Here is a 25,416-nt window from a genome sequence, read left to right as displayed (position 1 = left end):
TATCATCTAAGAGGACAATGTATGTTCAAACAACCTCTTGTGTGAACTACTGTTAAAAACATGTGTGTTTCAGTTTGTGGGGTGACCTTATGGATTGGACTGAACAATGTCTTCTCTGTTAAAGGACAGAAAACTCCAGAGGGTCAATATTACAGCAGCAAGATGAATGAATGAATGAATGAATGAATGAATGAAGACATTTATTTCAGATATATCAAAAATTAACCAAACAAAACATCACACAAAAAAACCCAACACAGACATGTCTGAAAAGGAGTAGGAAGACGTATACACTTATTTAATCCTACCCCTTTTCCATAACTCAGTAAATTATTATTATTATTTCATTTAACACATATTTATATCTTATTCACAATTATCTTATGATATATAGCCTATATATATATATATATATATATATATATATATATATATATATATATATATATATATATATATATATATACACATACACATACACACATACGCAAACAACAGCAAAACCAAACCAAAAGTGAGTACATGTCCAGCAGAGATAATACTGATTCTCATCAAAAGTAATTTCCTGTTCACAGGGGATGTGATGTAACACACTGTGAACAGTAGTGTGTGAAAACAGATCAATACTGTCAACGCATAAGATCCTGGTTACCTGCTGTTATGTTTCTGCTCAGCTTCATCGTCAGTTACTGGAGCCACACAATGTCTTCTCTGTTAAAGGACAGAAAACTCCAGTGGTTCAATATTACAGCAGCAAGATGAATGAATGAATGAATGAATTAATTAATGAAGAAATTTATTTCAGACATATCAAAAATTAACCAAACAAAACATCACACAAAAAACCCCAACATATACATGTCTGAAAAGGAGTAAGACAAAATTCAAGTTCTGTAGAGTAAAAAGAAAAGCAATGTCTATGTCAAGCATCTTTTGTGTCCAAAAACCCATTTTTGGTGTAAAACGCTGTTACTTCCTGTGAAACTTACCAGGGGTTGACCAAACAGTCTGTGCCACCTCCTGTCGTGGTTCTCTGCAAAGGTCTTGGCGGCAGGCGCTTCTGAGACTGTGACTCTGGTGATGCACAGAAACACATATTCTATTATACTATATATATATATATATATATATATATATATATATATATATATATATATATATATTATACTGTCTGCTCTTATCTCCCTTAACTTTTTCAGGAGCGATTTGATTTTTCTGTCAAGGAAAAAAAGGAAAAAAAGGAAAAAAAATAAAAAATAATAATATATATATAAATTAACATGGAAAAATAATGTCTTCTTTGCTGACATGAACAAGCATCACAGACCTACAGTAGTTTTGTCAGCAAAGCCAGAGAGATACTCAAAGATTTAGATGAACTGAGATGAACAAGGTCTAAAACACTACACAAACTTTGTACACCTGTGAAACAAACCTTTGGTTGACGGTTGAACATTGTTGCAAATCTTTCAGTAGGTAAAATGTGAGTGAACTGTTGGTCAACTTAAGTTCTAAGTGAGTGTTAGGTTTCTAACTCCAACTTGATCTGCTTCCGGAACAGAACATGACTTGATGACATGATGTTCTAGAATGAGATGCTTTATGACACACTGTTCCATGCCCAGCTTTCTAGTCTACTGATATACATTGACAGACTCTTGTAACAGACACCTTGATGGGAAGGTATGATTAAACCCTCTAAGTTTTACCCAGTACTGTAACCCTAACTTAATGCGCCTTAACCATAAGGGCATTTCTCACATGTCAATAAGCAGGGCAGGGGCTGGGGAAGTTCTGAAGGCCCCACAGCAAAGCCTCAAAGCCCTTGCCAGCACCACATCTAACCTAGCCAGAACAGTTTTAGAAGCAGACTCATAATCAAGAGCAGACCTGATCATGGCCTGAAAAATTAGCAGCATCGTCTCCCTATCAGCCCCACTGCTCACACCCAGCCAGACTTGACATTCTTGGTCTTCTTCTTCTTGGGTTTTAACGCCAGCTTGCATCCCTAATGTTGCACTACTGCCATCTTCTGGAGTGTCCAGTATGTCAGATTGTCCTCATCAGTCCTGTTCTCATTGAAAATATATCAAAAACAACAATAAGGAGTGGTTAGTAAAAACAGGGTTTATTTGATTTTTCTGACAGAAAGACAGATAGCATTCAACTTCTTTTTCCCTTTTCTCACATTTTATGTGCTTTGCAAAAATCAAATGACGTATAGCTGATATCTTATTATAGTTTAGCTCTTCTTTTCTCTATTGATAACTTTATTAAACAATATTAAACATTGTCATCCCATATTGAATATGACGGAAAACACATTAAAGCATAATCTTTGCAATATCAATTACTTTGTATGGTTAGGCATATACTGTATGTATGTCCACTGCAATATAGGCCTATTTATTCAAAATTATTCAAAACGAAACTGAGCTGGACCATCAAATGCACCATGTAATTCACAAAATCAAAGAATGTGTTTAATGCATATTAGGTTTTATATTTAATCTGCAGTATTTTACATTTCATCTGCATAAAAAGTAAGTTAATCTTAGAGATAGATGTTGCTTGTTAACGATTGCAATTTTGCCAGTACTGCTACATTTTGCAAAGCAAAGATTCTTGCTGTTCAATAAACACTGAAATGCAGACATTAAATTTTCCCACATACATAACTGAACCCTTGCACTGTACATAAACCATTCGTAACCCTTTTACTGTACTTTCCCTGCTGTCACTAAAGTGCGAAGAATTCTTGAAGAATTGGCAAATACAAAGAAAAACGCTGTCGTATTGTTCCTACAGAAAATAACTTCAGACTGCACATGCAAACACTCTTCAAACTCATTCAGATTGAAAGTCATAACACATTAAACCACAAAACCCTTCCCTTCCTTGGCTGAACAGTTGATTACATTTTTTTTAATTCAGTAATTTGATTGATATTAGGCTTAGTAAGATTAGCTAAAACAATATGGTGCTTACAGTATGTTTCTAGGCAACATAAGACTATTTCAAATTGACTTCATAATTGGCCAATTAAGCTCCTCCTAAAACATACTTTATCTAACTTAAGATTCCAAAAATGCAGCAGAAACATTGTCAAGCCAGGGGAAGAGTGACAACAGTGAATAAAGAGGAAATCACAAAATACTCTGAGCATTATAAGCACATTAAACAGAAAATGTCAAAACAGGACAGACTGTGATGAATTCACACATATACAGTATGCATATTTGCATGACCAGTAATTTACAAAGGAAAAAAAATCAGTTTACAGTTGTGGCATCGTAGGCAATAGCCGAGGCTACAACTTTATTTTGATAAGAACCTGTTGTCCATCGGAAATGACCCTCTCTATTGACAGCCACAACAGTGTGACACCTTTCACGCTGCTGAATAAAAATATCAAAGCCACACAAAAAGAAATTACTACAGATTTTAAGCTCATCTTTGTAATGATGAAGAAATATCAGAATGATGATTGTCCTAAAACACTGCTGCAAAGTCAGAAGTCCATAGATAGCAAAGTTTGACGTTAATTGAACAACTAATTCTGATGAAAATAAGGTGATAAGCTATTTTAGTCTACAAAATCTTATGCCTGTCAGAATCGTTATTTGTTTGCAAAGCTGCTCACGCAGTACAAATACTACGTAAATATGAAATAAATGAGCAGCAAGCATTTTGAAAACATCCATGGTAGCAAAAGCATGTTATTCAAATATCAGCGTAATGTCAGGGTTTGTGACAAAGTGACAATTATGTGACTAAAATCAATGTGACTCAATGCACATGTCACTTAATACAATTCAGAGGGATAGCCTATAAAACCACTTGTATAAAAGTTATTCAAATGTTTTAATATGACACGTGTATTATCATCACTGTATATGATAAAAAGACCATGCAGTTTGACTTAGTACCCACCACACAGGAGTTGTGTACACATATACCGCCTCAAAATACAATCACAACTCATCTTTACTACTCCTTCATAATACTATTATTATTAAATTACACACTTTTATTTCCTTCCTTTTCTGAAAAAATTCATATTCTTTAATAGAGTTTGGCAACACAATTCACAACTGTGTTGCTGTATTAAATGTTCATCTTCCAAAAAGAAAATGACCAAAGATCAGCGGCGAACCCTCCCAGAATGAGGTTGCTACTGAACCTGGAAGACATTGATTTTGCTTGTGTTTTTCAGCGTCTGTCGCCGGTTGCAGAACCATACTCGCACGACCTCTCGGTCATAGTTTAGCTCTCTTGCAATTTCTGTAATCTCTTGGCCTGTTGGCAATGCATTCTTCTCAAAGTAGGAGTTAAGAACTTCTATTGCCTGCGGTGTGAAACTAGTACGGCGCTTGCGTTTTTTGGATGGTTCACCGCCAACAAACTCCATCAGATTCTGCTGGCCTTTCTGGTTCCAGTGCTCGGCCTCAGCCAGCCACTTCTCCAACACCGGCTTTAGCTTCTGAGCACTCTTGGGCGTGATATCCAGCTTTTCAAACCTGCGGTACGAAAGAAAGTTCAGTCTGAACTATTTCATAAGAACACACTGTATCTCAAGTTCCTCCCTATGAATTCACATTGCAGAAAATAAATGTTGATTGTTTTGGGTACTAGCTCACCAAGCTTTAACCAACCTATTGACAAATGTCTCATTATTTTACTTAATTTACTTACTTACCTCTAAATATTGCCCATTCCCCATTGCTGTTCATATTAAAAGCCACTTTAAGATCAAGAAAATCTTAAGCTGTATTCTCCCAGATGTCTTTATTTGTTTCTGTATGGAAGTAGCCTATGAAAATGTTAATTTAAAGGAATAGTTCCACATTTTGGGAAACCTGCTTATTGGCTTTCTTCCAATAACTGGTTAGCTTAGCTTAGCATAGCATAAACAGTGGAATCAGCAGGCAACAGCTAGCTTGGGCTCTGTATGATTCCACCTACTGTGGATTTTGTTAAATCATTGTGATTTACAGGAAATAAACAATATAAAACAATATGTCACAAAACAATACAATTTATACTCACTGATCTCCTTAATTCTATGAAGAATGTAGCCAAAGCAATGAAGATGTGTTTGAATTAAGTTACCTGAACACATTCACATCAATACATTAATTTAATAATGTAATATTACAGTCTTTTACATATAAATGTCATATATATGTCGCTGTGATACACTCACTCCACTAAGCATGACTGCATTGACATAATGTGAGTAGATGAGTGAATGTTTGCAATGGGGGCCTTAATTACATTCCACTTCTAAAAGTGTTACAATGGTTATTTGTGTGCGTGCAAATTGGGTCAGTCTATGGGCATATCAAATGCACTGTATACACGCTTTTATAAAGAGAGAATAGTGTAGAATATACATTACATTACTGAGGAAAGCTTCCATATGCAAGACGACATGAACAGGGAAGTAATTTACCTGCAAATGGCAGACTGGCTGTAGGCCGGACCCTCAGTTGCAGTCAGAGCCTGCCCTACTTGTGTCTGAGTAAGCCCCAAGGACAGCCGGCGGATCTTGAAATTCTTGGCAAACTCTCGAATCTCTTCCAGATTAATGCCTTCCTCGCTGCTGACTACCTGCTGGGGTTCTACAATTGCGAAGAGTCGGGTTAAAAATAACTACCTACTTAAAATGGATCTATGTTTGGATATGAGAAGCAGGTGTACATACTGCTGACAAGCTGGCCCACTTTTGCAATGTCTCCACAGGTGATGGGTACTGTGGAGGAGAGCGTGGTGGCAGTCTTCAGTACAGACGGCTGCGGGGCGATGACAATTGGTGACTGACTGACAGTTGTTACCGAAGTCTGCGTGGGAACAAAGAAATTATATTCTTAGATGGCAAAATGGCAAAGTTTTATCATATTTAAATACCTTCAGGAAAAGTTAAAGGATCCGCCAATTAGCTGCGTCTATTCAAAGATTCAGCTTTTAGATAAGATAAGTGTTTCCTCTATGTTGATATTAACGGTAAAATTTCTGCCGCCACGGTATCAGAAACAGGGCAGACGCACAACAGGGTTTCCGCTAAGTACACCGCGCACCGCCGCTCCTTCAGCTGTTTATGAAAAGTCATTGTTGTAATTACACGACTCTGCAGAACCGTGTGCTCTACTGAACTCAAGCGAACAGTCATCCGCTCTCTACCCTTTAGGTTGAGCAACTGGAACAGTGACAGGACGTCATCACTCGCAAAGTCATGGCAAGCAAATAAACAACAGGGCGAGTACTACTTGTCACTCAATCTTAGGCAAAGTGACAAACAGCGACGAAAGCCGCGACATGAAATCAGCACTCACGCAAGTCCTGTGAAATATGACAGCTACAGTTTATTGGAATATAGCATTGTGGACACGGAATTTGATGAATTTACTGTTTATCAGACCCCAGATGAGAAAAGAAGCTAACGTTAGCTAACGTTAGCGAACGCTGCGGTGACGGTCCCTCTCCCTCTGACTCCCCGCAGCAGGAGACACTATATTCCTCCGACACGCTGTATTAACGTTACTGTTTTAAAACCGTTTTCCAGGTTAGTGGGGGTGCATACCGCTCAAAAACCAACATGAAAAACGTAGCTAGTAATGTTCACTCCGCGTTTTGTTTTGTTGTTAAACTTTGTGTAAAATGAGCAGTGACATTAAATCACCGGTTTCAGGTAACGGCACACTACGGTACCGTCTATTTGCTGGATGGTTTCAAGCTAACGGTCGGTAGCTAACATTAGCAGGTAAGCCCGTTGACAGCGACGTTATTGTTCATATTTTGGCACAATGTTTCTGACCGTAGTAGTAGTCATAGTGACTGAAAGTGTGATGTGAGATGCTAAAAAGAAACTACACACTGTTTTCAGGTAACGTTACTTTTTGACGTTCTAACACGCATGTTTTTGGTGGTGTGAGGAAACCAGAGCACCCAGAGGAAACCCATGTGGACACCATGCAAACACACAGAAAGGCCCTGCCCAGACAGGGGATAGAACCCAGTACTCTGCAATGCCTTTTTGCTGAGAGGCAACAGTGATTGCTTTTTCAAGTGTAAATGCAGACAGGTTTTTGTTGTTTACCTGTGTGACAGCTTTGGTAAGTGTTGGAGGAGCAGCCGGTTTGGGCAGAACTGTAGTAGCAGAGGTTGCAACTGCAGACCCATTCCCTAGTGTGGCAATGATCTGGCCCTGGGCGTTGAAAAGCAGCTGTGGGGTGACAGTCTGGACCTGGAGCCCCTGGAGACCCTGGAGCCCCTGGAGCCCCTGAAGACCCTGGAGCCCCTGGAGGCCCTGGAGACCCTGGAGGCCCTGGAGCCCTTGGAGGGGAAGGGTGTGTGTCGCTGCCCCTCCAGCCAGAGAGGCTGGGTTAAACAACAGTGGGAGGGTTCCTATGACCTGTAAACATTGTTTGAATTTAAAAGAAATACAAACGATTAATTGAATGTGAATCTCTGTGATAGTTTTTGCTTACAAAACCCACTCTCAAAAGATTCAACTTAATGTCAAGTACGTCCTATTAGCAGTTCTTCTGGATTCAAATCATGTCTTTTAAAAGTAAACACTGCACCACAAACTCCAATGAGCTGCAATAATGGTCGGATTGAGTAATGGAACTGTTTGAGAGGACAAATCCGTTTTCACAGAAATTGTCTTATGCTCCACTGACTTGAAATAGCACTGCTGATTGATGTTAACTAGAGGATGGGGTTTTTATTCCCCCCAACAGACACAAAAGCATTGTCATTGTCCTTGGAGAGGTTGTGGTTATCAAACAATATGCATCAGTGGGATCACATCCAAAAAATGTTAATGGCACTATGTGAGGAGAGCATGTGAGATGTGTTTCAGTCAATCAAAATCTAAGGGCCCTATCTTGCACCCGGCGAGGCGCAAAAGTGTCTTTGCTAGTTTAAGACCAACGCAGTTGTCAATTTCCCGTCCAGCGCCCGCGCCGTTTAAATAGCAAATGCACCTGCGCCCATTTGTGCACCCATGGGCGTGCTGGTCTTGGAGGTGTGTTCAGGTGCATTCTTGGCGTATTGCTATCTTGAGGCAGCGGAAAGTGATCGCGCCATTGACCAACAAAAACCTGGTCCAAATTCAATAACGCAGCATTTCATTTGTTATTTTAACAGCGCATTAGTAAAATGGGCCCAGGCTTGTGCACAGCGTGCGCACACTATGCTTGTTACACACACAAACATGCAAAAGATTACAAATAAAAATATTACAATGTGAAATAGTATTATGATATGATCTGCTCGTGCGCTTTCACTTCACGCACAAGCAGATCAGCTCTCCTTCCTGCTCAGCAAATCCGCCATCATAATAGCAATGCGCCAATGGACAAACGCGCCTGGCTTTTAAAGGGAATGGGAGATGGCACTCTGATTGGTTTATTGCATGTTACGCCCAAAACACACCTATGATTAATAAGTACAACTCTTTTGAACCATGCGCCTGCCGCACGGACCCTTTTTTTTTTTAAACTAGCAAAAATGGATTCGTACACGCACTCAACGCACCTGCACAAGGCGCTCTATGCTGTGCGCTTAGATCATTAAAATAGGGCCCTAGAAGTCTTTTTGGTACACTATCAAGGAAGAGTTGATGTTTTTTTCTTTCTAACAGATCCTCATATTTAAAGCATCTTTCCTTTAGCATGAAGTACAAAGTAGAGAGCGTGAGGGCAGAGGTGCACAAGACGGACATCATAGTTCAAATCCAAACTCACAAATATAACATCACATAACATAATAGAAACTGAGTGGCATTATTTTATGACACCCACCTGTCCCTGGGCATTTGTGATGATCTGGCTGGTGATGCCAGTCATGTTGGACATGGCACTGGTGATGATGGGAGTGGAGGTGAGGGAACTGAGGAACTGGGGCTGAGCTCCCAAAGAAGAAGCATTGATCTGAGCAGAAAAAAAACACAACGTATGTCAATAGCACAGAAAAATAAATTGCACGACTCACACAATATAAACAGTACATAAAGTATGAACAGACAGCGTTCTTACAATAGCAGGATTGATGGAGAGTCCTGCAGTCTGGAGTGCCGCTAAGGATATGTTGGACTGAGAGACAGTAGTGGCGGCCGAGGTGGCCTGGGCTGCCGCCACCTGAGCAGCGGTAACCTGTGCATTGGTCACCTGTGTTGGCTGAGACGTCGCCTGAACCTGCTGTATGGAAGCTGCTTGCGGCTGGAACATCGTCTGGGCATTTGTCTGCAGTTGGGGCTGGACAGAGTTCAGGACTGTCGCAGCTGAGTAAAAATTCAAGAGTTTGTAACGATGTTATTTTTCTGTAGTTCAGTGTTACAATATAGACTCAAAACATTTTCAAAAGACTCAGAGGCTACAGCCACGCTAGCGTCTAGCTAAATGCTACCATCGGCATGCTAACCAGCTCACAGTGACAACGCTAACATGCTGATGTTTAGCAGGTGTAATGTTTACCAAGTTCACCATGTAAGTTGAGCGTGTTAACATGCTAACATTTGCTAATTAACACTCAACAAAAACTACAGCTGAGGCAGATGGGAATGCCATTAGTTTTGCTGGTATTTGGTTATAAACCAAAAGTATTAAAAACAGTTTAATTTTGACCTGATGATGACACTAACTAAAAAGTTAACAGATCTCCAAAGGAATTACAATTCATCCTAAAGAGAACATAAATGCCTAAACCAAATTTCATGACAATCCATCTAAAAGTGTAATGTCAACCTCCTGTTGGTGCTAGACGAAAAGTCCAGGGCAAATCTGAACAAAATGTAATCGCAATCCACTCATTGTTGAGATATTTCAGTGTGGACCAAAGTGGTGGACTGACCAACCAACTGACTTTGCTATTCCTAGAGCCGCGCTGCTAGCAGTGGCCCTGGCAGGATTTTAGTTTATAGTACGCACATGAAACTTGTAACACAATCATCATGGCAGCTTTAATACAGTAGCTTTTCGCAGAAGAGTCATGCAGAAGGCCAAATACACTAGAGGTGCAACGATGAATCGATTAGTTGTCAACTATTAAATTAATCGCCAACTATTTTGATAATCGATTAATCGTTTGAGTCATTTTTTTATTAAAAAAAATAAGATTTCTCTGATTCCTGCTTGTTAAATGTGAATATCTTCTAGTTTCTTCTCTCCTTTGTGACAGTAAACTGAATATCTTTGAGTTTTGGACAAAACAAGACATTTGAGGACATCATCTTAGGCTTTGGGAAACACTGATCCACATTTTTCACCATGTTTTGACATTTTTATAGATCAAACAACTAATCGATTAATCGAGAAAATAATCGACAGATTAATCAACTGTTGATAAACAGTGTATGAAAATAATCGTTAGTTGCAGCCCTAAAATACACCACAAAATAATGTATCTGTAGTGACTTTCAACAAAAAGGGCTTGTTGTGGGTGCAGTTTCTGGGTTAAAAATAAACCAATGTCTAGTGCGCTGTATAATTTTGGATTTGGCAATCTATTTATTCACTGTTACATATAGGCTACACATGCTCACTTTACTGTTCTAATTACAAGTCGGAGACAAGAGTAAAGTTCTCGCATTTACTGTATTCCTAGAGCACTCAAAACAGTGCCGAGAAAACTTAAAGATGTGTCGCAATGTCTCACAGAAACAGAGCAACAACAGCAGAGATTACGTTACTAGCAGACCAGATCTGCACCCCCCTCTGCTCCATCAAACACCAGCATGCACACTGACAATGCGTGTGCCATGCATACCCGTGATTGGCAGGGAGATGGGCGATGACAGACTGGCTCTCCAGAACTCCCCACTGTATGATCATCATCATTAAAAAAAAAATGTACGCATGGTGCGTACAGGATTACAGCTGCCGACGCTACTGGCCACTAGCGTGACTAATTAAAAATGTTGGTATTGTATTGTATTTAGAAATCTCAATATTAGAGACTAAATGGGGAGGGAGCACACATACACAGAGAGTTTGTGTTTTACCTTGGAGGCCAGCAAAGGGCAGTTTGAGGAGATTTCCGGCCGTGTTAGCTGCTGTGAACCCGGGGATAGTAGCTACATTGGTGGTAGGCAAGGTGAGAACAGCCAGACCACCCTGGCCACCAATGGAGCCTGCCATACTGAGGGGGATGAGCAAGGGCTGCCCCAGGGATCCTGTCTGGGCCATCATACCAGTCATCAGAGTGGCCAAACTTTCCTGGGTCAGCACCTAATGTAGTATATTAAAAGATTTGTGACTGGGATTAACAGAGTATTGTTTTTTCAGACGATATTTTTACCTTATTTGTCTCTTTTTACTTGCATTTTGGTGTTTTTACAGGGGCAATTTTACTAATATTATCCATAATACATTTTTATTGCATTGCACTCAAATACACTATATTTCTCCGCTCCACTATTGAGTTGTTGTTTTTTTTTTAAACATATTGGGTATTTGATGTTTTGTTGTTGCAGCGGTATGGTTTGATTTTTCTCCAGTTGCTGGAAAAAGAAATTCTCAGCCCGAGGCTGTGTATTCAGGTGTTTGGGATGATATGCACCCCCGAGCTCTTTTTCATTTCTGTCCCTGGTTTCAAGACAAACGAATGAGACAAGCAAACTATTGACTACAACATTCTTTCTCTGATGACTTAAGATGAATATGTAGTCAGTGTGTGAGTTCCCAGCCATACCTGTGGACAGCCTTGTACAGTGATGGGCATGGCGGCCTGTGGCTGCGACAGGGACAAACTGACGGGAACAGCAGGAGTCAGCGTTTGGACAGCAGGGGCAGGAGCCTCTACAGACACCACATGCTGCTCGCCCAGCACTGCAGGAGCACAGCCACGGTTGGGTCTTACTGACATTTGAAGTGGTTTTCACAGCTGTCATTAACATTTCAGTTCAACAGTGTCACGTATACGTATGAATAATAAGTCATCCGCTATTCCTCATTATCTAGTATGACCATGATTTACCTACTACCCCAGTGCTCTGGGGCACGTCCTGTGTGCTGCCAGCCTCAGGTTGCTCTGCAGGCCGAGCCACTCCCTCCTCAGCTTTGGCTTCACTCTTCACATCGGGTACTGATGATGGCAGGGACGCGTCAACTTCTACCTCTAGCACACGAATCGTCTCATGGCCAGACATCACAATGACCTGCACAGAAATTAGGGGTAAAAGCTGAGATGCCTCATATGCAAAAGAAACTGCACTACACTATTCTATTTTATATTCAGGGTTCTAAAATGTTATAATAGATAAATTAGCTATAATTATGTTATTAGTTTGTGAAACACCTACGTAAATAAAAAAATGTAATATGTTAAAAGTCCCACTTGATCTAGCACCTGAAGGGTCACAAAAATAGCCAATAACTGAATTTAGTATTTCTCTACTTCATCAAGTCCCCTTTTAACCACATATAGTAAATCAAAGATTTTGACTTATAGGATGATTCATGGTATGCAAATATGAAAGACCTAGAGGAGAGGCAGCAAGACAACCTGGGCTGGAGGTGCAGAGAGACAACGCAGGAAAAGAGAGAGGAGGATGCATACCTGGCTGTCTTTGGCAGGGAATTTCAAAGTGCAGGATTTAAATGGCTGAAAAAAGACTTCTGCAGTCAGACAGTGAATGGCTACGGAGAACAGAGAAGCCGAGCACATGTTAGGACACAATGACCCAAAACAAACCAAACAACAAAAAGAGACACAAATGAAAAGCGCATGGCATGAGTACAAAAAAAAAAACAATGATAAGAGCATTAGCCAACAAGCAGCTCAAGCAATGCTTTCTTCAAAGCTCCCCTCTGCAGCGTTTCTTTTGTTTGCTGACTATGTCCACACTGAATGTTACTAGACAGAGAAAAAACACTAGTTATTATTAAGCATGGCAGTTTGAAGACCGCTAACCCCTAAAGTGGGTCCTGTTTTCAATGGACTTCTGTGGAGGTTAATCATTCCATTGTGGTATGGTATGTTGACACATGGAGGGTGACAGGAGCAAACAGCAGCAGAGAACTTGAGGACAACATAGGTTTTCAGGGTTTGGCTAAGCTCAGAGTGGTTATAGTGGTAAGAGAAGGCCGTTCATCGTGCTTTAACAGACAGGTGAGTGTTACCTGCTCATTGACAGTAAGTGGGGCATCTTTGGCTGGGGGATCCTTGGAGTTCATGGCTCACTGCACCACCACAGTCACTGTCTTCCTGACATTCTGGATAAACAAACATTCATTATAACAAACTCTAAAAAATGTCTTTTCTTGATTTAGTGTCTGACTACTTAATCCACTCCTAACGTTTTGCAGCCACTTCAGAAATTAAAACTAAATATGAGGTTTCATGATGGTGACCCATGTTAGCCCATAGTATGTCTACTATAGGGGCAAATGCTAGTTAAAACATAACCACATGCAGAGAGCTGTTATTTTTTTATTTTATTATTTTTCATGGCTATTTCTGTCATTGCAGGACCAGACTATTTGGAGGGGCCTATAAACAGGCCATGCTGTGTTGCACTTCTGCTGCAGAGAACGTAATGAAACACGCTGATCGTGGCTATGAAGTGGTTACATTTTTTATCGCAGATCAAAAAAAATGATTCAAGATGGTGCATATCCCGCTGCAATGCCCTGTTAGGAATGAGGATCTGTCAAAACTTCAGCGGGTGTTGATGAGCTCCCCACCCCCATCCTGGCCAATAAAAGTCTCGCCGCGTCGGCCACTTTTCAAGACAAGCACTAACCACCAAGTACATGCGACAGAAATCATCTCTACCCGTGGCTAGAGAGCGAATATTATGTATTTCCCTCTCTTTATCATAAATATATAAATTATGCTAATTACGAACATTGCATATTAACCAAAACTCATTTCCTCTCGCCATTTCGCTGCTATGCGCGAGCAGCGGGCTCGACTGGACTCCGGTTGTTATATTCAACTTACCGCGTAAATGCAGCTTATTTTCTGTAATCCCCCGCTTTTATAAAGGTCCTTGTCACAGTTTGTTTCAGTCACACCTAATTAAAAATTCATCTCAGCTCCCAGACAGGCGCTGTGACTGCACACAAAAGAGGTATTTGCATTGATAAGGAGGGTTGCAATGTTAGGATCTCCTCTCTCTTAATATTTAATGACGATGCCCTTTCTGCAACAGTTCAGATAGCAAAAAATCCATCAGGGGTCTCACAAAATCCCATCTGAGCTGTAAAGTCGGACAAAATTGCCACAAAATTGGCTTTTTTGCACTACGTCATGAACATAATTTATGCAAGGAAAAATCTTGCATTGAAAAATGTCTGCTTCGACTTGCGAGGTGCCATGGTTCTCTTAAAGGGGAAGTAGCGCAAATAAAAGCCGAGTAGGAAGCATTGACAGTGAAATAATAGATAGCCTAAAAACATTGTGCTGCTACACGAACAGCGATATGGAGAAAAACAAATATCACAAAATTTTTGATGAAATACATCAATGTCAATATCGCGGCGATATTGTATTGTTGACTATTGGTGCTTTCACAAAATATTTACCCAATGTGATTCTTGATAAATAGGCCTAATCGTAATGTGGATATAATGACTAATGGCAAATAATAGAATACAGCTAGAAAAGGCTGGTAAGTTCAGAAAATTACATAACTTAATGCAGCCTTTAAAAACAACACTTGTGTCCAGGGGCGTAGCACAACATTCTGGGCCCTGTGTGTCATATTATTTGACAAGGATATTACGATGTCCATTATTGAAGACGACATAGTCTCATATATTGATATAATGTCAATCTATTGCCCAGCCCTATTTACTTCTATGAATTGGTACTGCTCATTGTCTTTGCAGAACTATGTTTGTGTGTAGGCCCACTAAGGCATCCTTTGTTTTTTGATGGCCTGCTATTTTTTTCTTTAAATAGAGTAGCCATATTCAAGGACTTCCATCTGCCTAACAATGTGACTATGACTTTGTAGTAGTGTCACACCTGCTGTTTTGAGGTGCTTTTTGTTAAGTTAGTTAAGTGGAAATAAATGTATTTCTGACTGGATGGAAAATATTATCCACCCAGGACCTCAACATAAGAAGTCAACAGTTCATCTCCATTCACTGAACTCCTCCGTTTCTAACGGTAGGGGGCGCGCGCCTTTAAAACACCGAGTGCGTCGAACCACAGATAGAGAACGACTGACGTCACCACTTCCACAACAACAAGAAGCTGAAAAACAAGGAAGTGAATGATTGTGAAGCCGTAACCTGTTATAAGGCCGTGACAAGATACGCAGAGCTCCGTTTAATCAGATATTCCTCAGCCTCCGGATCAATCCAGAAAAATGAACAACAAAGGTATTTATCCAGACCCCGGTTAGGTAATTAGTCAGCTGTCCGTTTTACGGCCCTGATATAGCTAGAGATGAAGAGCTGTCGTTAGCGTTATATCTGAAGCGGACTTCACGTTAAGCTAGCTACGTAACTGTTACATGACAATAAACGGACGTTTTCTGGCTAACCGTGTAGGACACACGTTGATTTTGGGCATCTAGTTTATTATAAGATACTTTAGATGTAAATAATGAACGCCTAAATTTACTGTCACCTTATATCACCACAGCATTAGCTAGTGGCCAGGTCACATATTTTCGGTTAGCTAGCATCCCTCAATACAGGCAGATTTGACTGTTTTGGTTAAACGTTACATTGTATGGAAATCTAAATCTGTATCCACAATTTTAATAATAGTCCATTTTTTTATTGTTACTATGCACAATATAGTATGTGTCTAAGTATATTTATATGTAACGTTACATACCTTGTGTAATCTTTTTTTTCTCCGCTAAATGCACCTCATTTGAACATACTCAGATCTTTTGTTGCTTTCAGGGTTTGAAGCGCCCAAGTAGGCCTGCGACTAACGATTATTTTCATTATCTATTAATCTACCGATTATTTGCTCAACTCTGTGTAGATGTGTTATACGTTTGTCTCGATGCATTTATGTTTTTGGAATACGTTTGTTCCTGAAATAACAATCATTTAATCTGCATTTGTCATACTTAGTTCATAGTTTTGTTATGTCATTATAGGGTTTTTGGAAACCCTTGGCAGGGAAAAAAAAAAACCATGGCCATTTTTTTTTATCTTTTTGTATAAAAAATAAATTGTACTTATGGGCTGTACTAAAGTTCTGTTCATATTTAAATCAGATATTTTCTATTACTGTTGAAAATGTGGTATTCTTTAACCACATAGTAAAACATGCACTTTTTGTGACAGAGACTGCTTCTGATAAACATTTGACCTCTAAAATTCTTGTTTAGTGTTGTCATAATTCAACAACACAGTGCCAAAAAAACCCACCATCACTCACTCAACCTGGGATTTCTGGGTCAGTCACTGCTAAGACTAAAAGACAACCATTTGCTTAAAGTAAAATGTTGTTTTGCAGGTTCATATCAACAGCAGGCTGTGTACCCTCAGCAGAGCTCTGCACCTGTATACCCCCCTGCTATGCAAATGTCTCCTCAGGCCCCTCCTTACACAGACACACCACCTGCATATTCTGAGGTAACTATTACATTTATATGTCATATGATAACACAATACTCTCAGTGAACAGTTCTGACTTTTCATTTCTGTTGTCTGCAGATATACCAGCCCAGATATGTGCTTCCACATCAGGTGCCCGGTCAGGTGGCGCAGATGTCCTCTCACTACCCTGGTGCTCAGATGTTTATGCCCATGCAACATATGCCTGTTGGGCAAATGGGCCAGAATGTCCCCATGGCTTACTACCCCATGGGAGCCATGTACCCCCATGGTTCAACAGTGATGGTGGATAGCAGCTATGATGCTGGTGCTCGCTTCACAGCAGGCAGCGGTGTTTCCATTCCAGTGAGTATCCACCTAGTTCGCTAATTTATAAAAAGGAGCAGGAATTCATTAGTCTGGGTAAACCCAGACCGATCTGCCGGCGATTTGATTTCGCCCTGCAGCCCAGGCTGGAAACCTGTACATTTTTCTATTCTGCTTCCGTTACAAATCTGCGGGGACTAATCACAAACTGGCTTATCCACCTGGCACGCTGTTGGCGGTTTTAACACAATGACTATAGAGAAGCGACGGCAAGCAGCTTTTTGTTTTATATTCAACATGGCGGCCACCGAAGTGCAGCAACCCATTGATGTCGCTGCGGTTTTAAAAAGATTTCAATGGCAAGTTTTCTCTGAAAACGGAACAGAAACTTGCCCTGGAACATTTCCTACAAAAGAAGGATGTGTTTGCCTTACTGCCGGCTTTGGTAAAAGCCTAATTTACCAGCTAGCCCCACTGGTGGCCAAAAGAATTGAGTAAAGTACGTCACCCGGATCGTTGGTCTGATTGGTTGAAGGACTATCCAATTGCGTACAGAGTCATTTGAACTATGCCCGTTGATCACGCCTCTTGTGAAGTAGAAAATACAGAGCAGACTCCCCAGACTAATGTTCAATCTTAAGAGGTTGAGCTTGGTCTGGTGATAGCCAGACTAAGAATTCATTTCAGTATTGTATCAAATCCAAAGTTGAGCAGCTCTCTTAACAATGTTTGTGCCCGTTTCTCCCATTTTCTAGCCCCCACCTCCTGGACATCCCCCCAATGCAGCTCAGCTGGCTGCCATGCAGGGTGCCAATGTTGTAATGGCACAGCGCAAGAATAACTTCTTCCTGGGTGGATCCAGTGGAGGTTATACCATCTGGTAACAGCAACTCCTCCTTCATGCCTAAACCGTGTCCCCCGTCCCAAATGATGCCCCAGTTCTTTCCCCCCATCCCCATACGCCTCCCTCTTCAGGCTGCTTGGTCATGCCACAATACTGATATCACCTAACGGAATGTAATATTTTAGAGCCCTTGTGAAAGGTACAGTACTCCACTTCTGACCTAGAGATCAAATGACGAATGCTACTGCCTGAAGAGGACAAATGCAACTTTTTAATGTCGTAGAATTCATTCCATAATCCTCCATTGGGTCTAACCTCTTTGGTCATTCCAGATTGGACCTCTTTCAGGCATCTGTAGTTGTTCCAAGAGACCTGGTCTCATTTGATCGAATGGATCGCAAATTACCTTGAGATGTTCTTGTATACCTGTAAAAGCTACGTAAATGAAATATTGAAATATCAGACCCGCATTATATAGTTTAGCTGCTTTATGGTGAAAGTGAAATGCAGTTAAAGTTGCAGTTAAAGCGCAAAAAAAAAAAATTTCCATTTGTCTTTTTTGAAAAACTTTTAATGTAGTTAAATTAGTAGATGTGTAATAGTTTCATGTAAATACCAGTATGACCATGAGAAATTACATCTCAACTATACAAAAAAAGAAAAGAAGTAGCATCTTGGATGCTTTTAGCTAGAATTGTCTTGTCCTTTGCACAGTATCCAAAATATAACAGCAAATTTGTTGTACAGTCTTAACAGATTGTTACATTTAAATCACTTGTAAATTTAGATAAATTAAACTGAAGCAAATAATTAAAGAAAAGATTTCATGCAATATCCAAAGTGGTTTACTGTACCTTGTTGGGCAATTTGTAGATGAACATAGTCAAGTGCCAAAGAGCACTGGGGATAGCCCGAATTTAAAACAAATTAACTTCAGTAAACTTAAAGGAAAGAAATTTAAAGAAAATCCAAATAGTAAGTTGAATGGGAAGCGGTGGTTGGTGTAACATTTTAGCATTTAGCAGTCTCCTGTTTTTATTTCACAGTCGGATACCCAGAGTTTATACACTAAATGTTTTATTGTACAGACTTCAAGAACTATCATCCACTGTCTTTTTCTGTCTTTTCACACCGTATCATTTGGTATCATTAAACCAATTTCTAAAGTATTTATTCACCGTAGGAAAATGTCACCTTTGTGATAGCATTAGTTTCTTGTCAACGTTTTCAAAGGTTGAGGAGACTTTAATAAATATTTCAGTGTTTCTTTATTTTATTTTTTTCCTTCATTACTTTTCCACATTTACATGACTAGTTAGGCTAATACATTTGTTAGTAGAACCAATGAGCTGGTTGTACCAAAGATTTGGTCTACAATGCACTTCTGTTTGGTCGTGACTTGAAATTTGAAATGTCACAATTTAAAAAAAAAATAAAAAATAAAAAAATAAAAAAAAGTAAACATATCATCGAATAAGCAGGTATGAGATTGTTGGTACCAAGACCTTCAGTCTGACATGACTGCAATTGTTAGTTAATGTGTTAACGTCACTTTATGTGAATCAATCACATCTTTAAGTTGTTGCATACTTTTGCACCTTTTTGCTATGTAAAAAATTTGATTAAATACTTTTTATCTGACATGCACTGCAAAGCAAATCTGAGAGGTTGTGGACAAGGGGCTACACTTTTTTTTTTAAATTCTGTTTTCATGACTTTTTTAAAGAAAGCTGTGAGAATTTTGAATTTTTTTAGATTTAGAAAATGCATCTAGTCTAGTCCATTGAAAATAATGTCTAGGTGTGTCGTGTAGTAGTAGTAGCCTGAAAGTGTATGCAAACTTGCAAAGAGGCTATATCACTGTCAGCATAATTGTTCATTTCCAAGACATTTTTGTGCTGCTAATTAAACTTTAGAATCTTTACACAATACGTTATCTTGCAAACTTACAATAAAAAAAGGTATCTGAAACAGAAACTAGGTAAGTCGGCATGGATACCACAAACGTATATTTGTAGATATTCTTCCATTTTGGTGTCTGGTAGCGTCAATGTGTCACTGGGTATCCGACACACGGTATCAAGTTTTAACAGCTGTGGCCGCCAGAAAACAAACGCTGTTGCTGTCGACCAACATTCAGTAATTTCAGTGTTAAGTGGGAGAGACCAGCTGTCTGGAAACGTGCTTCATTCATCTGATGAACTCCTCACAGCAGCTCCTACACCAAGCTACTCTACCAGACGTGACTGACGTGTCACTCGAGTTGTTTTTAAATTGGCTCAATGTTTATTTATTCTCACTCGTGCTGTCGTTTCATACAGTTCTGCTGGGGGAGAGGCCACAGCTATCAAAACTTAAATAAAATGTTTTTTCTCTTTTTATTCCATCTCTGCTCCAACTGTTTGTAAAGCAGCATAACGGTGGCTCTGTCCCAGCAATATGAAGTACTGTAAACTACAGCTGACCAGTAGATGCTATGCCAACCACAGCCAGCAAATGGATTACTCTTTGTTGAAGGATTATGGACATATATAGTTCAGGGATTCTCTTTACAATATTTTGTAAAATAGATGTATGTACTAAAGTGATGTGATAGACTTTGGTACATGTTCGATCTTTTAAGATTACTAAAGGAGATGAGTGTCAAAGGTGGAGTACTTTGAAAAAAAAAGAAAAAAAAAAAAGATCTTAGGTGCACTTAACTTTTTTATACTAAACTTAAAATTTAAAATGTAAGTTTAGAATAAAGGTTATTTTGGAAATTTGAAATGCTGCATGTTTGTTTAATTTGATTTACATATACAATGTATTAGAATTTTTTTTTAATTTTTTTTATTTCAAGACTGTGACCTGAGATAACATCTGGGATTTTGGTTATTGTTTTGTTGTGATTATAGCTTAAATGTTGTCTTTCGCTGGCCGGACTGCATCACAGGTAATTGATCGTTTCACCAACTTACTTGATTGTTTGAGTGGATGCTTCTACTTGCTTGGCCTTCATACCTATATCACTAAAGATTTTTTTTGTCATAACTAATTATCACCCACCTTAGTTTAGTATACATACTGTATGAAAGAATCAATAACCAAAATATTGTCACTTTGATATAAAAAGGTATTGAGTCAAATATGGATCTGTATTTTTGTCACAATCAACCTAGCATTACACCGAGTCACCAGTTTATCGCGTCCACCACATTTTAATCCAACAACCCACAATAAATCACACCTTTGATGAAGCTTATTAAATTCGGTTCTTGTTGATACCGTCAGATTTTAATTCACAGCTATTATCATTTGAAGCTGTGGTTTGTCATTTATCGAAGGTGTGTCTTAATATTTTGTCAGTCGACTCTTAAAAGTCAACAAATACTGAGCATAAGCTTCATTATAGTGGGATTCTGTGCTGTATGTTCTCAAACATTTCAACTCTTTGTGCATTGATCATCCATTCAAAGTCAGATTGTGGGCTCCTGACATTGCCTATTTCGAAATGCATTAAACACCACTGTAAGCGGTCACACTGTACAATGGCACTAGTCCAAAATCAAGTTTTATTGCCTTCCATATTTGTCTCAAATAGGGAAGTCATCTGTTACTGTGTCTGGCAAGAAATAATACAAAACCAGGTACAACACAATCAAATACAACAAATAATGTTTAGGCTGTCCTGAATTCAAAAGGAGAACATTGTTTTTTTAGCTTATAAAATAATTACATAGAAAAACTATAATTGTAAAAGGCATATCAATATAGAAGTAACTTCCCCCAATGGCTTCACAACACGTCTTGCACAAGGTTTGTTTGGTGTAAAAAAAAGAATAGAAAACGGTCTGAATAAAACAGCGTATTGCAGATACTAGAGGCCTAAAACTTGGCTGATAAACAGTGTAGCAGACAAATGCCTTACATTTTGATTCCTGCTGAGTATTAACTGATCCTGTAACTGTGGCACACTAAAATCCCACCACCTGTTTCATGCCTAGCTCTGCTAATCTCAACACACACCTGTTGTCGGTCACCCGCTCCTCATTCATCAATAATATTCACTCTTACTGTAACAATCTTATCTTTGGTATTGCTTGAGCGCCTCTGCATTTTTTTCCCACAACAAAATCTAAAACAAGGTTTTTCTCTGCCCCGTGTGCAGAAAGTCGCGGCCTCCCCTCAAAACACAGATGCATTAAAAAAAAAAAAAAAAAAAGTCCTATATCCTTTTTAGTCTTTTACAGACCCTTTTGTCTTTCTTCACTCACTCTCTGTAAGTCTTTACCAGGTTCATATGAAGTATTCCTTCTTTTCGCTCGCAGCTTGGTTATTGTACTCGTCATCGGGGTCATCCCCCGGAGCTGCCTCCCCTGTCGTCCTGTAGTCTCCTTTGTTGTGGCAGAGATACCGGTAAAGCAGGAAGCCCAAAGCAGCGACCGTCAGCAGGATGAGAACAATAACCCCTGGAAAAATAAGGCAAAAAATGTTACTTGTATGTAAAAAATTTACTTTATTGATCCCCAAGGGGAAATTCAAGGTCCCATTAGCTTAAAGACATCACACACAACATACACATACATCATAAACAGGATGATAAAATAACAAATAAAAAAAAATCCACATGAATAATATGGACCATAAAAAGAAAATATACTAAATAAAAAATCCACATGAATGTACTAAGGGATGTATAAGCATGAGGGGCTTGCAGTGACAGGGCAGGAACTGACCCTGTGATTCAGTATGCATGGTAAGGTGCTCTATGAGTTTGTCATGGTGGTAGTGCAAATAAGTCCAATAGTTCAAGGATAAAGTCTAGAGACCAGCATTAAATATGGACAATATAAGAGAATAATGTAGACATAGGAATATAAAAACTATATAGCAGTTCAAGGATAAAGTTTAAAAAAAGACAGCATTAAATATGGGCATTATAAGGGAATAAAGTAGACAGTAGGATAGACACAAATCAACAGTCAATATTAGAGGTTTGAAGTAATAGGGTTAAATGCCATTTTGAGACATGACAAGAAAAAGTTTACGATAAAAGTGTGAATGGTTACCTGCTACAACTGCGGAGTCTGGACTGGCAGGGGCTGCTGTTGTTAACCCTGAGGGGGGAAATTAAAGCAAAGAAATTGATTTTCAAACCACTGGTGACGTTACAGACCGTGTAAAAAGGCAATTCAATTGTTCTACTGTAGAGAAGAGGAAGTACATTGTACCATGTATCACTACTGTGTGGGTCGAGGAGGAGACTGGTTTGTGTGCCAGTTATAGAAAACATGAACAGACCAAATAAGTGTAGGAGTTACCCTGAATCATGGTGGTGTCTGCTTGTGTAGGAAGGGATGTTAAAGGCCCCATATCTGATGCTGAACAAAACACAAGCATGACACGTTGATAAAGCAACACAAACGTTAAGGTTATGATATCAGGATACATGTTGGCTGCGACTAGTGGGAGTACATTCATAACATACCTAAAACATCTAAACTAAATAAACAGTGTACTCACCCTCTGTCACATTTGTGTTCATATACGTGGAGAGTGTTGGCGATGGCACCATATCTGAATCTGGAAGATAGAAAAGTGTGTTAAAAATGTCACAGGGCTCCATCTTCAGCTCACAGTCGGCTAGTAGCAAGTTGTGTAACTGCATATTGGCTGGCTGAGGAGGGAATATTAGGCCAAAGTGTTGGGCCACACTAATCTGTTTATGAAGGGCTGGGACTGAAACAAACCTGTAACACCTCTTTATTTATTTCCGAATCCCTTGTGATGCAACGACGATCTATCAGAACACACCGGTGGTAGAAGTACTTAGAAACATTAATCGGTTACTATTTTGAGTACTTTTCTTTTAGCAATAATGCCAACAGGCTCTTAAAATGGGGGCATTTCCTGCTCTTCTTGGTCCTAAATTACTCTAAATTGAATATTTGGGGGGTTTTGGACAGTTGGTTGAACAAAACAAGACATCTGATGACATCACCTTGGGCTAGAGGACATTCCAATGGGCATTTTTCACTGTTTTCTTATGTTTCATAGTCCTAATGATTAACAAAAAAAATCATCTTTATTTGCAGCCATGATCCGCAAAATGTACTTAATGGAGATAGTACAAGCAGTCATTAGGGCAGGAGAATGGCCCCAGTCAGAGTGGTAACATTTTTTGGGGTTATTATTACTGCCACAATTATTGTTGTATCTGGTGGAGGTGGAGCTAGTGTAACGACAAACTGTTGATAGGTTAATATGACAAGTCAACATATCATATGTTATAAGCTGATCAAGTTTCGATTTGATCAATCGATTCCAGATTTAGTCCAGGGCTGCAGCGTAATATCGACTGATATGTTTTATTGCTGATTTTTTTTTTTTGTCATTTGTGCTTGAAAATTTACTTAAACAATACCCTTTAGGAATTGCCGATTCATTTTATTCTGATCAACTAATAATGAATCGACTAGTCAAGTGGATGTACTAAGCAGTATTACAAGAAAAATACTTTGCTAAAGTACAACTTTTTGTATATTGTATATTACACTCTACTAAATAGGCTGTAGCACGTTTATTATTGCCTATTTTATAAAATAAATAAAACTACAATAATCAATTGTGTCATATCAGTACCAAAATAAGAAGAAAGATATTTCCAATGCAAGAAATAAGCACTTTCTTAAAAGGTGGAATTACTATTCATGGTTAGTGCTAGTTAACTCACTGGCTACCTAGAAGAATCACACACAAACAAACCCATAAACACGTTGACATTATATGAAAATTAACCGGTCAACAACACCTTTTTCACCATTGTTACCGACATACCGACTTTCTTTGTCTACGCCTTAACCTTTAAAAGGAAAAACGTCTTCGTAGTCCTCACTAAGTTAGCTTACTTAACACAAAACCACCCAAAGAATAAGACTTTAAGACGGTTCGTGTAACTAGTGTACACTTCCCGGCGAAGCCTTCACGGTTCTCAACGCCAAACAGTCAGACATTGTTCATCACAGCTGTTGTGTGGGCTTACCTGGGCGCAGCGGAGCGGGTCACACACCAAACTGTTTCGCTGACGTCAAGGTAGAGAAAACTAACCCAAACTTGCTGACTTAAATTTGAAATGTAAGCTGCGTGTGGGTCTGTTGAAACTGCGTCTACTGTCTATGATGAAAGTCTAGACTTTTTCTCCCAGCAGCACTCATGAGTGAGTCATGCAGCTGAGCACACGCTCTCGATTTCCGCCCCTCCCTTTCCTCCCCACCTCTCCGTTTCAAAGATTGTGTATTAGCAAGATGTATCACTTATGAGGTAAAATGTTGAACAGAGTAGAGGATGTGCTAGCTAGAAATGTTATTTTAAGGCAGATCTTTTTTTTCTTCTTTGCATTTTTTTTTTAAATTTAGTTTTATTTTGACTTTCCATTCTACAGTAAGGATACAAATGAATTATTTACATGTTGCATCACATGGTCAGTCCATACCAGACCTTTGTAATCACTTCACAAATTGTTAACTATTTACATTTCTGTAAGTGATTTTTATGTATGTGAGATATATGTGTTTGCTGTGTTATGTTTGTCTAAGCTACTGGATGCCTAAAATTTCCCTCGGGATGAATCAATATCTATCTATCTATCTATCCATCTATCTATCTATCTATCTATCTATCTATCTATCTATCTATCTATCTATCTATCTATTATCAATTAACTTGTTCATTCATTTTTCAGTTACA

The 25,416-nt window shown here is 39.1% G+C and overlaps 3 protein-coding genes across 9 annotated transcripts; 1 reads left to right on the top strand and 2 right to left on the bottom strand.

Moving 5' to 3' along the window:
- Positions 1-2,111: 2,111 nt before the first annotated feature.
- Positions 2,112-14,350, bottom strand: pou6f1 (POU class 6 homeobox 1). Of its 6 annotated transcripts, none has more exons than XR_004898910.1 (12): positions 13,951-14,350; positions 12,565-13,220; positions 11,983-12,163; positions 11,698-11,834; positions 11,009-11,234; positions 9,045-9,289; positions 8,811-8,939; positions 7,100-7,414; positions 5,708-5,843; positions 5,456-5,624; positions 3,998-4,520; positions 2,112-3,962 (listed from the first exon to the last, which is right to left on the bottom strand). XR_004898910.1 is itself a non-coding variant. In XM_031290305.2 (12 exons), exons 2-12 carry the CDS (start codon positions 13,179-13,181, stop codon positions 4,175-4,177), a joined length of 1,983 nt encoding a protein of 660 aa, XP_031146165.1. In that variant the 5' UTR covers positions 13,182-13,220; positions 13,951-14,349; the 3' UTR covers positions 2,112-4,174. The 6 variants fall into 6 exon arrangements, 5 of the variants coding, with proteins under 5 accessions (XP_031146165.1, XP_031146164.2, XP_031146168.1 ...); XM_031290305.2 differs by having other exon boundaries at positions 2,112-4,520; positions 12,565-12,609; positions 13,128-13,220; positions 13,951-14,349; XM_036007756.1 differs by lacking the exon at positions 2,112-3,962 and adding an exon at positions 5,050-5,063 and having other exon boundaries at positions 4,228-4,520.
- A 741-nt stretch (positions 14,351-15,091) lies between these two features.
- On the top strand, positions 15,092-18,954 carry dazap2 (DAZ associated protein 2). The gene is made up of 4 exons (XM_031290313.2): positions 15,092-15,338; positions 16,438-16,556; positions 16,638-16,883; positions 17,600-18,954. The coding sequence occupies exons 1-4, from the start codon at positions 15,326-15,328 to the stop codon at positions 17,726-17,728; spliced, it is 507 nt and encodes a 168-aa protein (XP_031146173.1). The 5' UTR covers positions 15,092-15,325; the 3' UTR covers positions 17,729-18,954.
- Positions 18,955-20,517: 1,563 nt separating this feature from the next.
- Positions 20,518-24,941, bottom strand: LOC116043550 (cell adhesion molecule 2-like). Of its 2 annotated transcripts, none has more exons than XM_036007758.1 (5): positions 24,713-24,941; positions 23,194-23,253; positions 22,992-23,045; positions 22,740-22,787; positions 20,518-22,139 (listed from the first exon to the last, which is right to left on the bottom strand). In XM_036007758.1, exons 2-5 carry the CDS (start codon positions 23,243-23,245, stop codon positions 21,967-21,969), a joined length of 327 nt encoding a protein of 108 aa, XP_035863651.1. In that variant the 5' UTR covers positions 23,246-23,253; positions 24,713-24,941; the 3' UTR covers positions 20,518-21,966. The 2 variants fall into 2 exon arrangements, with proteins under 2 accessions (XP_035863651.1, XP_031146174.1); XM_031290314.2 differs by having other exon boundaries at positions 21,210-22,139; positions 22,992-23,051.
- Between the last annotated feature and the right edge of the window lie 475 nt (positions 24,942-25,416).

Source organism: Sander lucioperca, chromosome 12, assembly GCF_008315115.2.
Source record: "Sander lucioperca isolate FBNREF2018 chromosome 12, SLUC_FBN_1.2, whole genome shotgun sequence".
Classification (NCBI taxonomy): Eukaryota; Metazoa; Chordata; class Actinopteri; order Perciformes; family Percidae; genus Sander; species Sander lucioperca.
The sequence above is the reverse complement of the archived record's forward strand: the minus strand, read 5'-3'. Positions and strand labels throughout refer to the sequence as shown.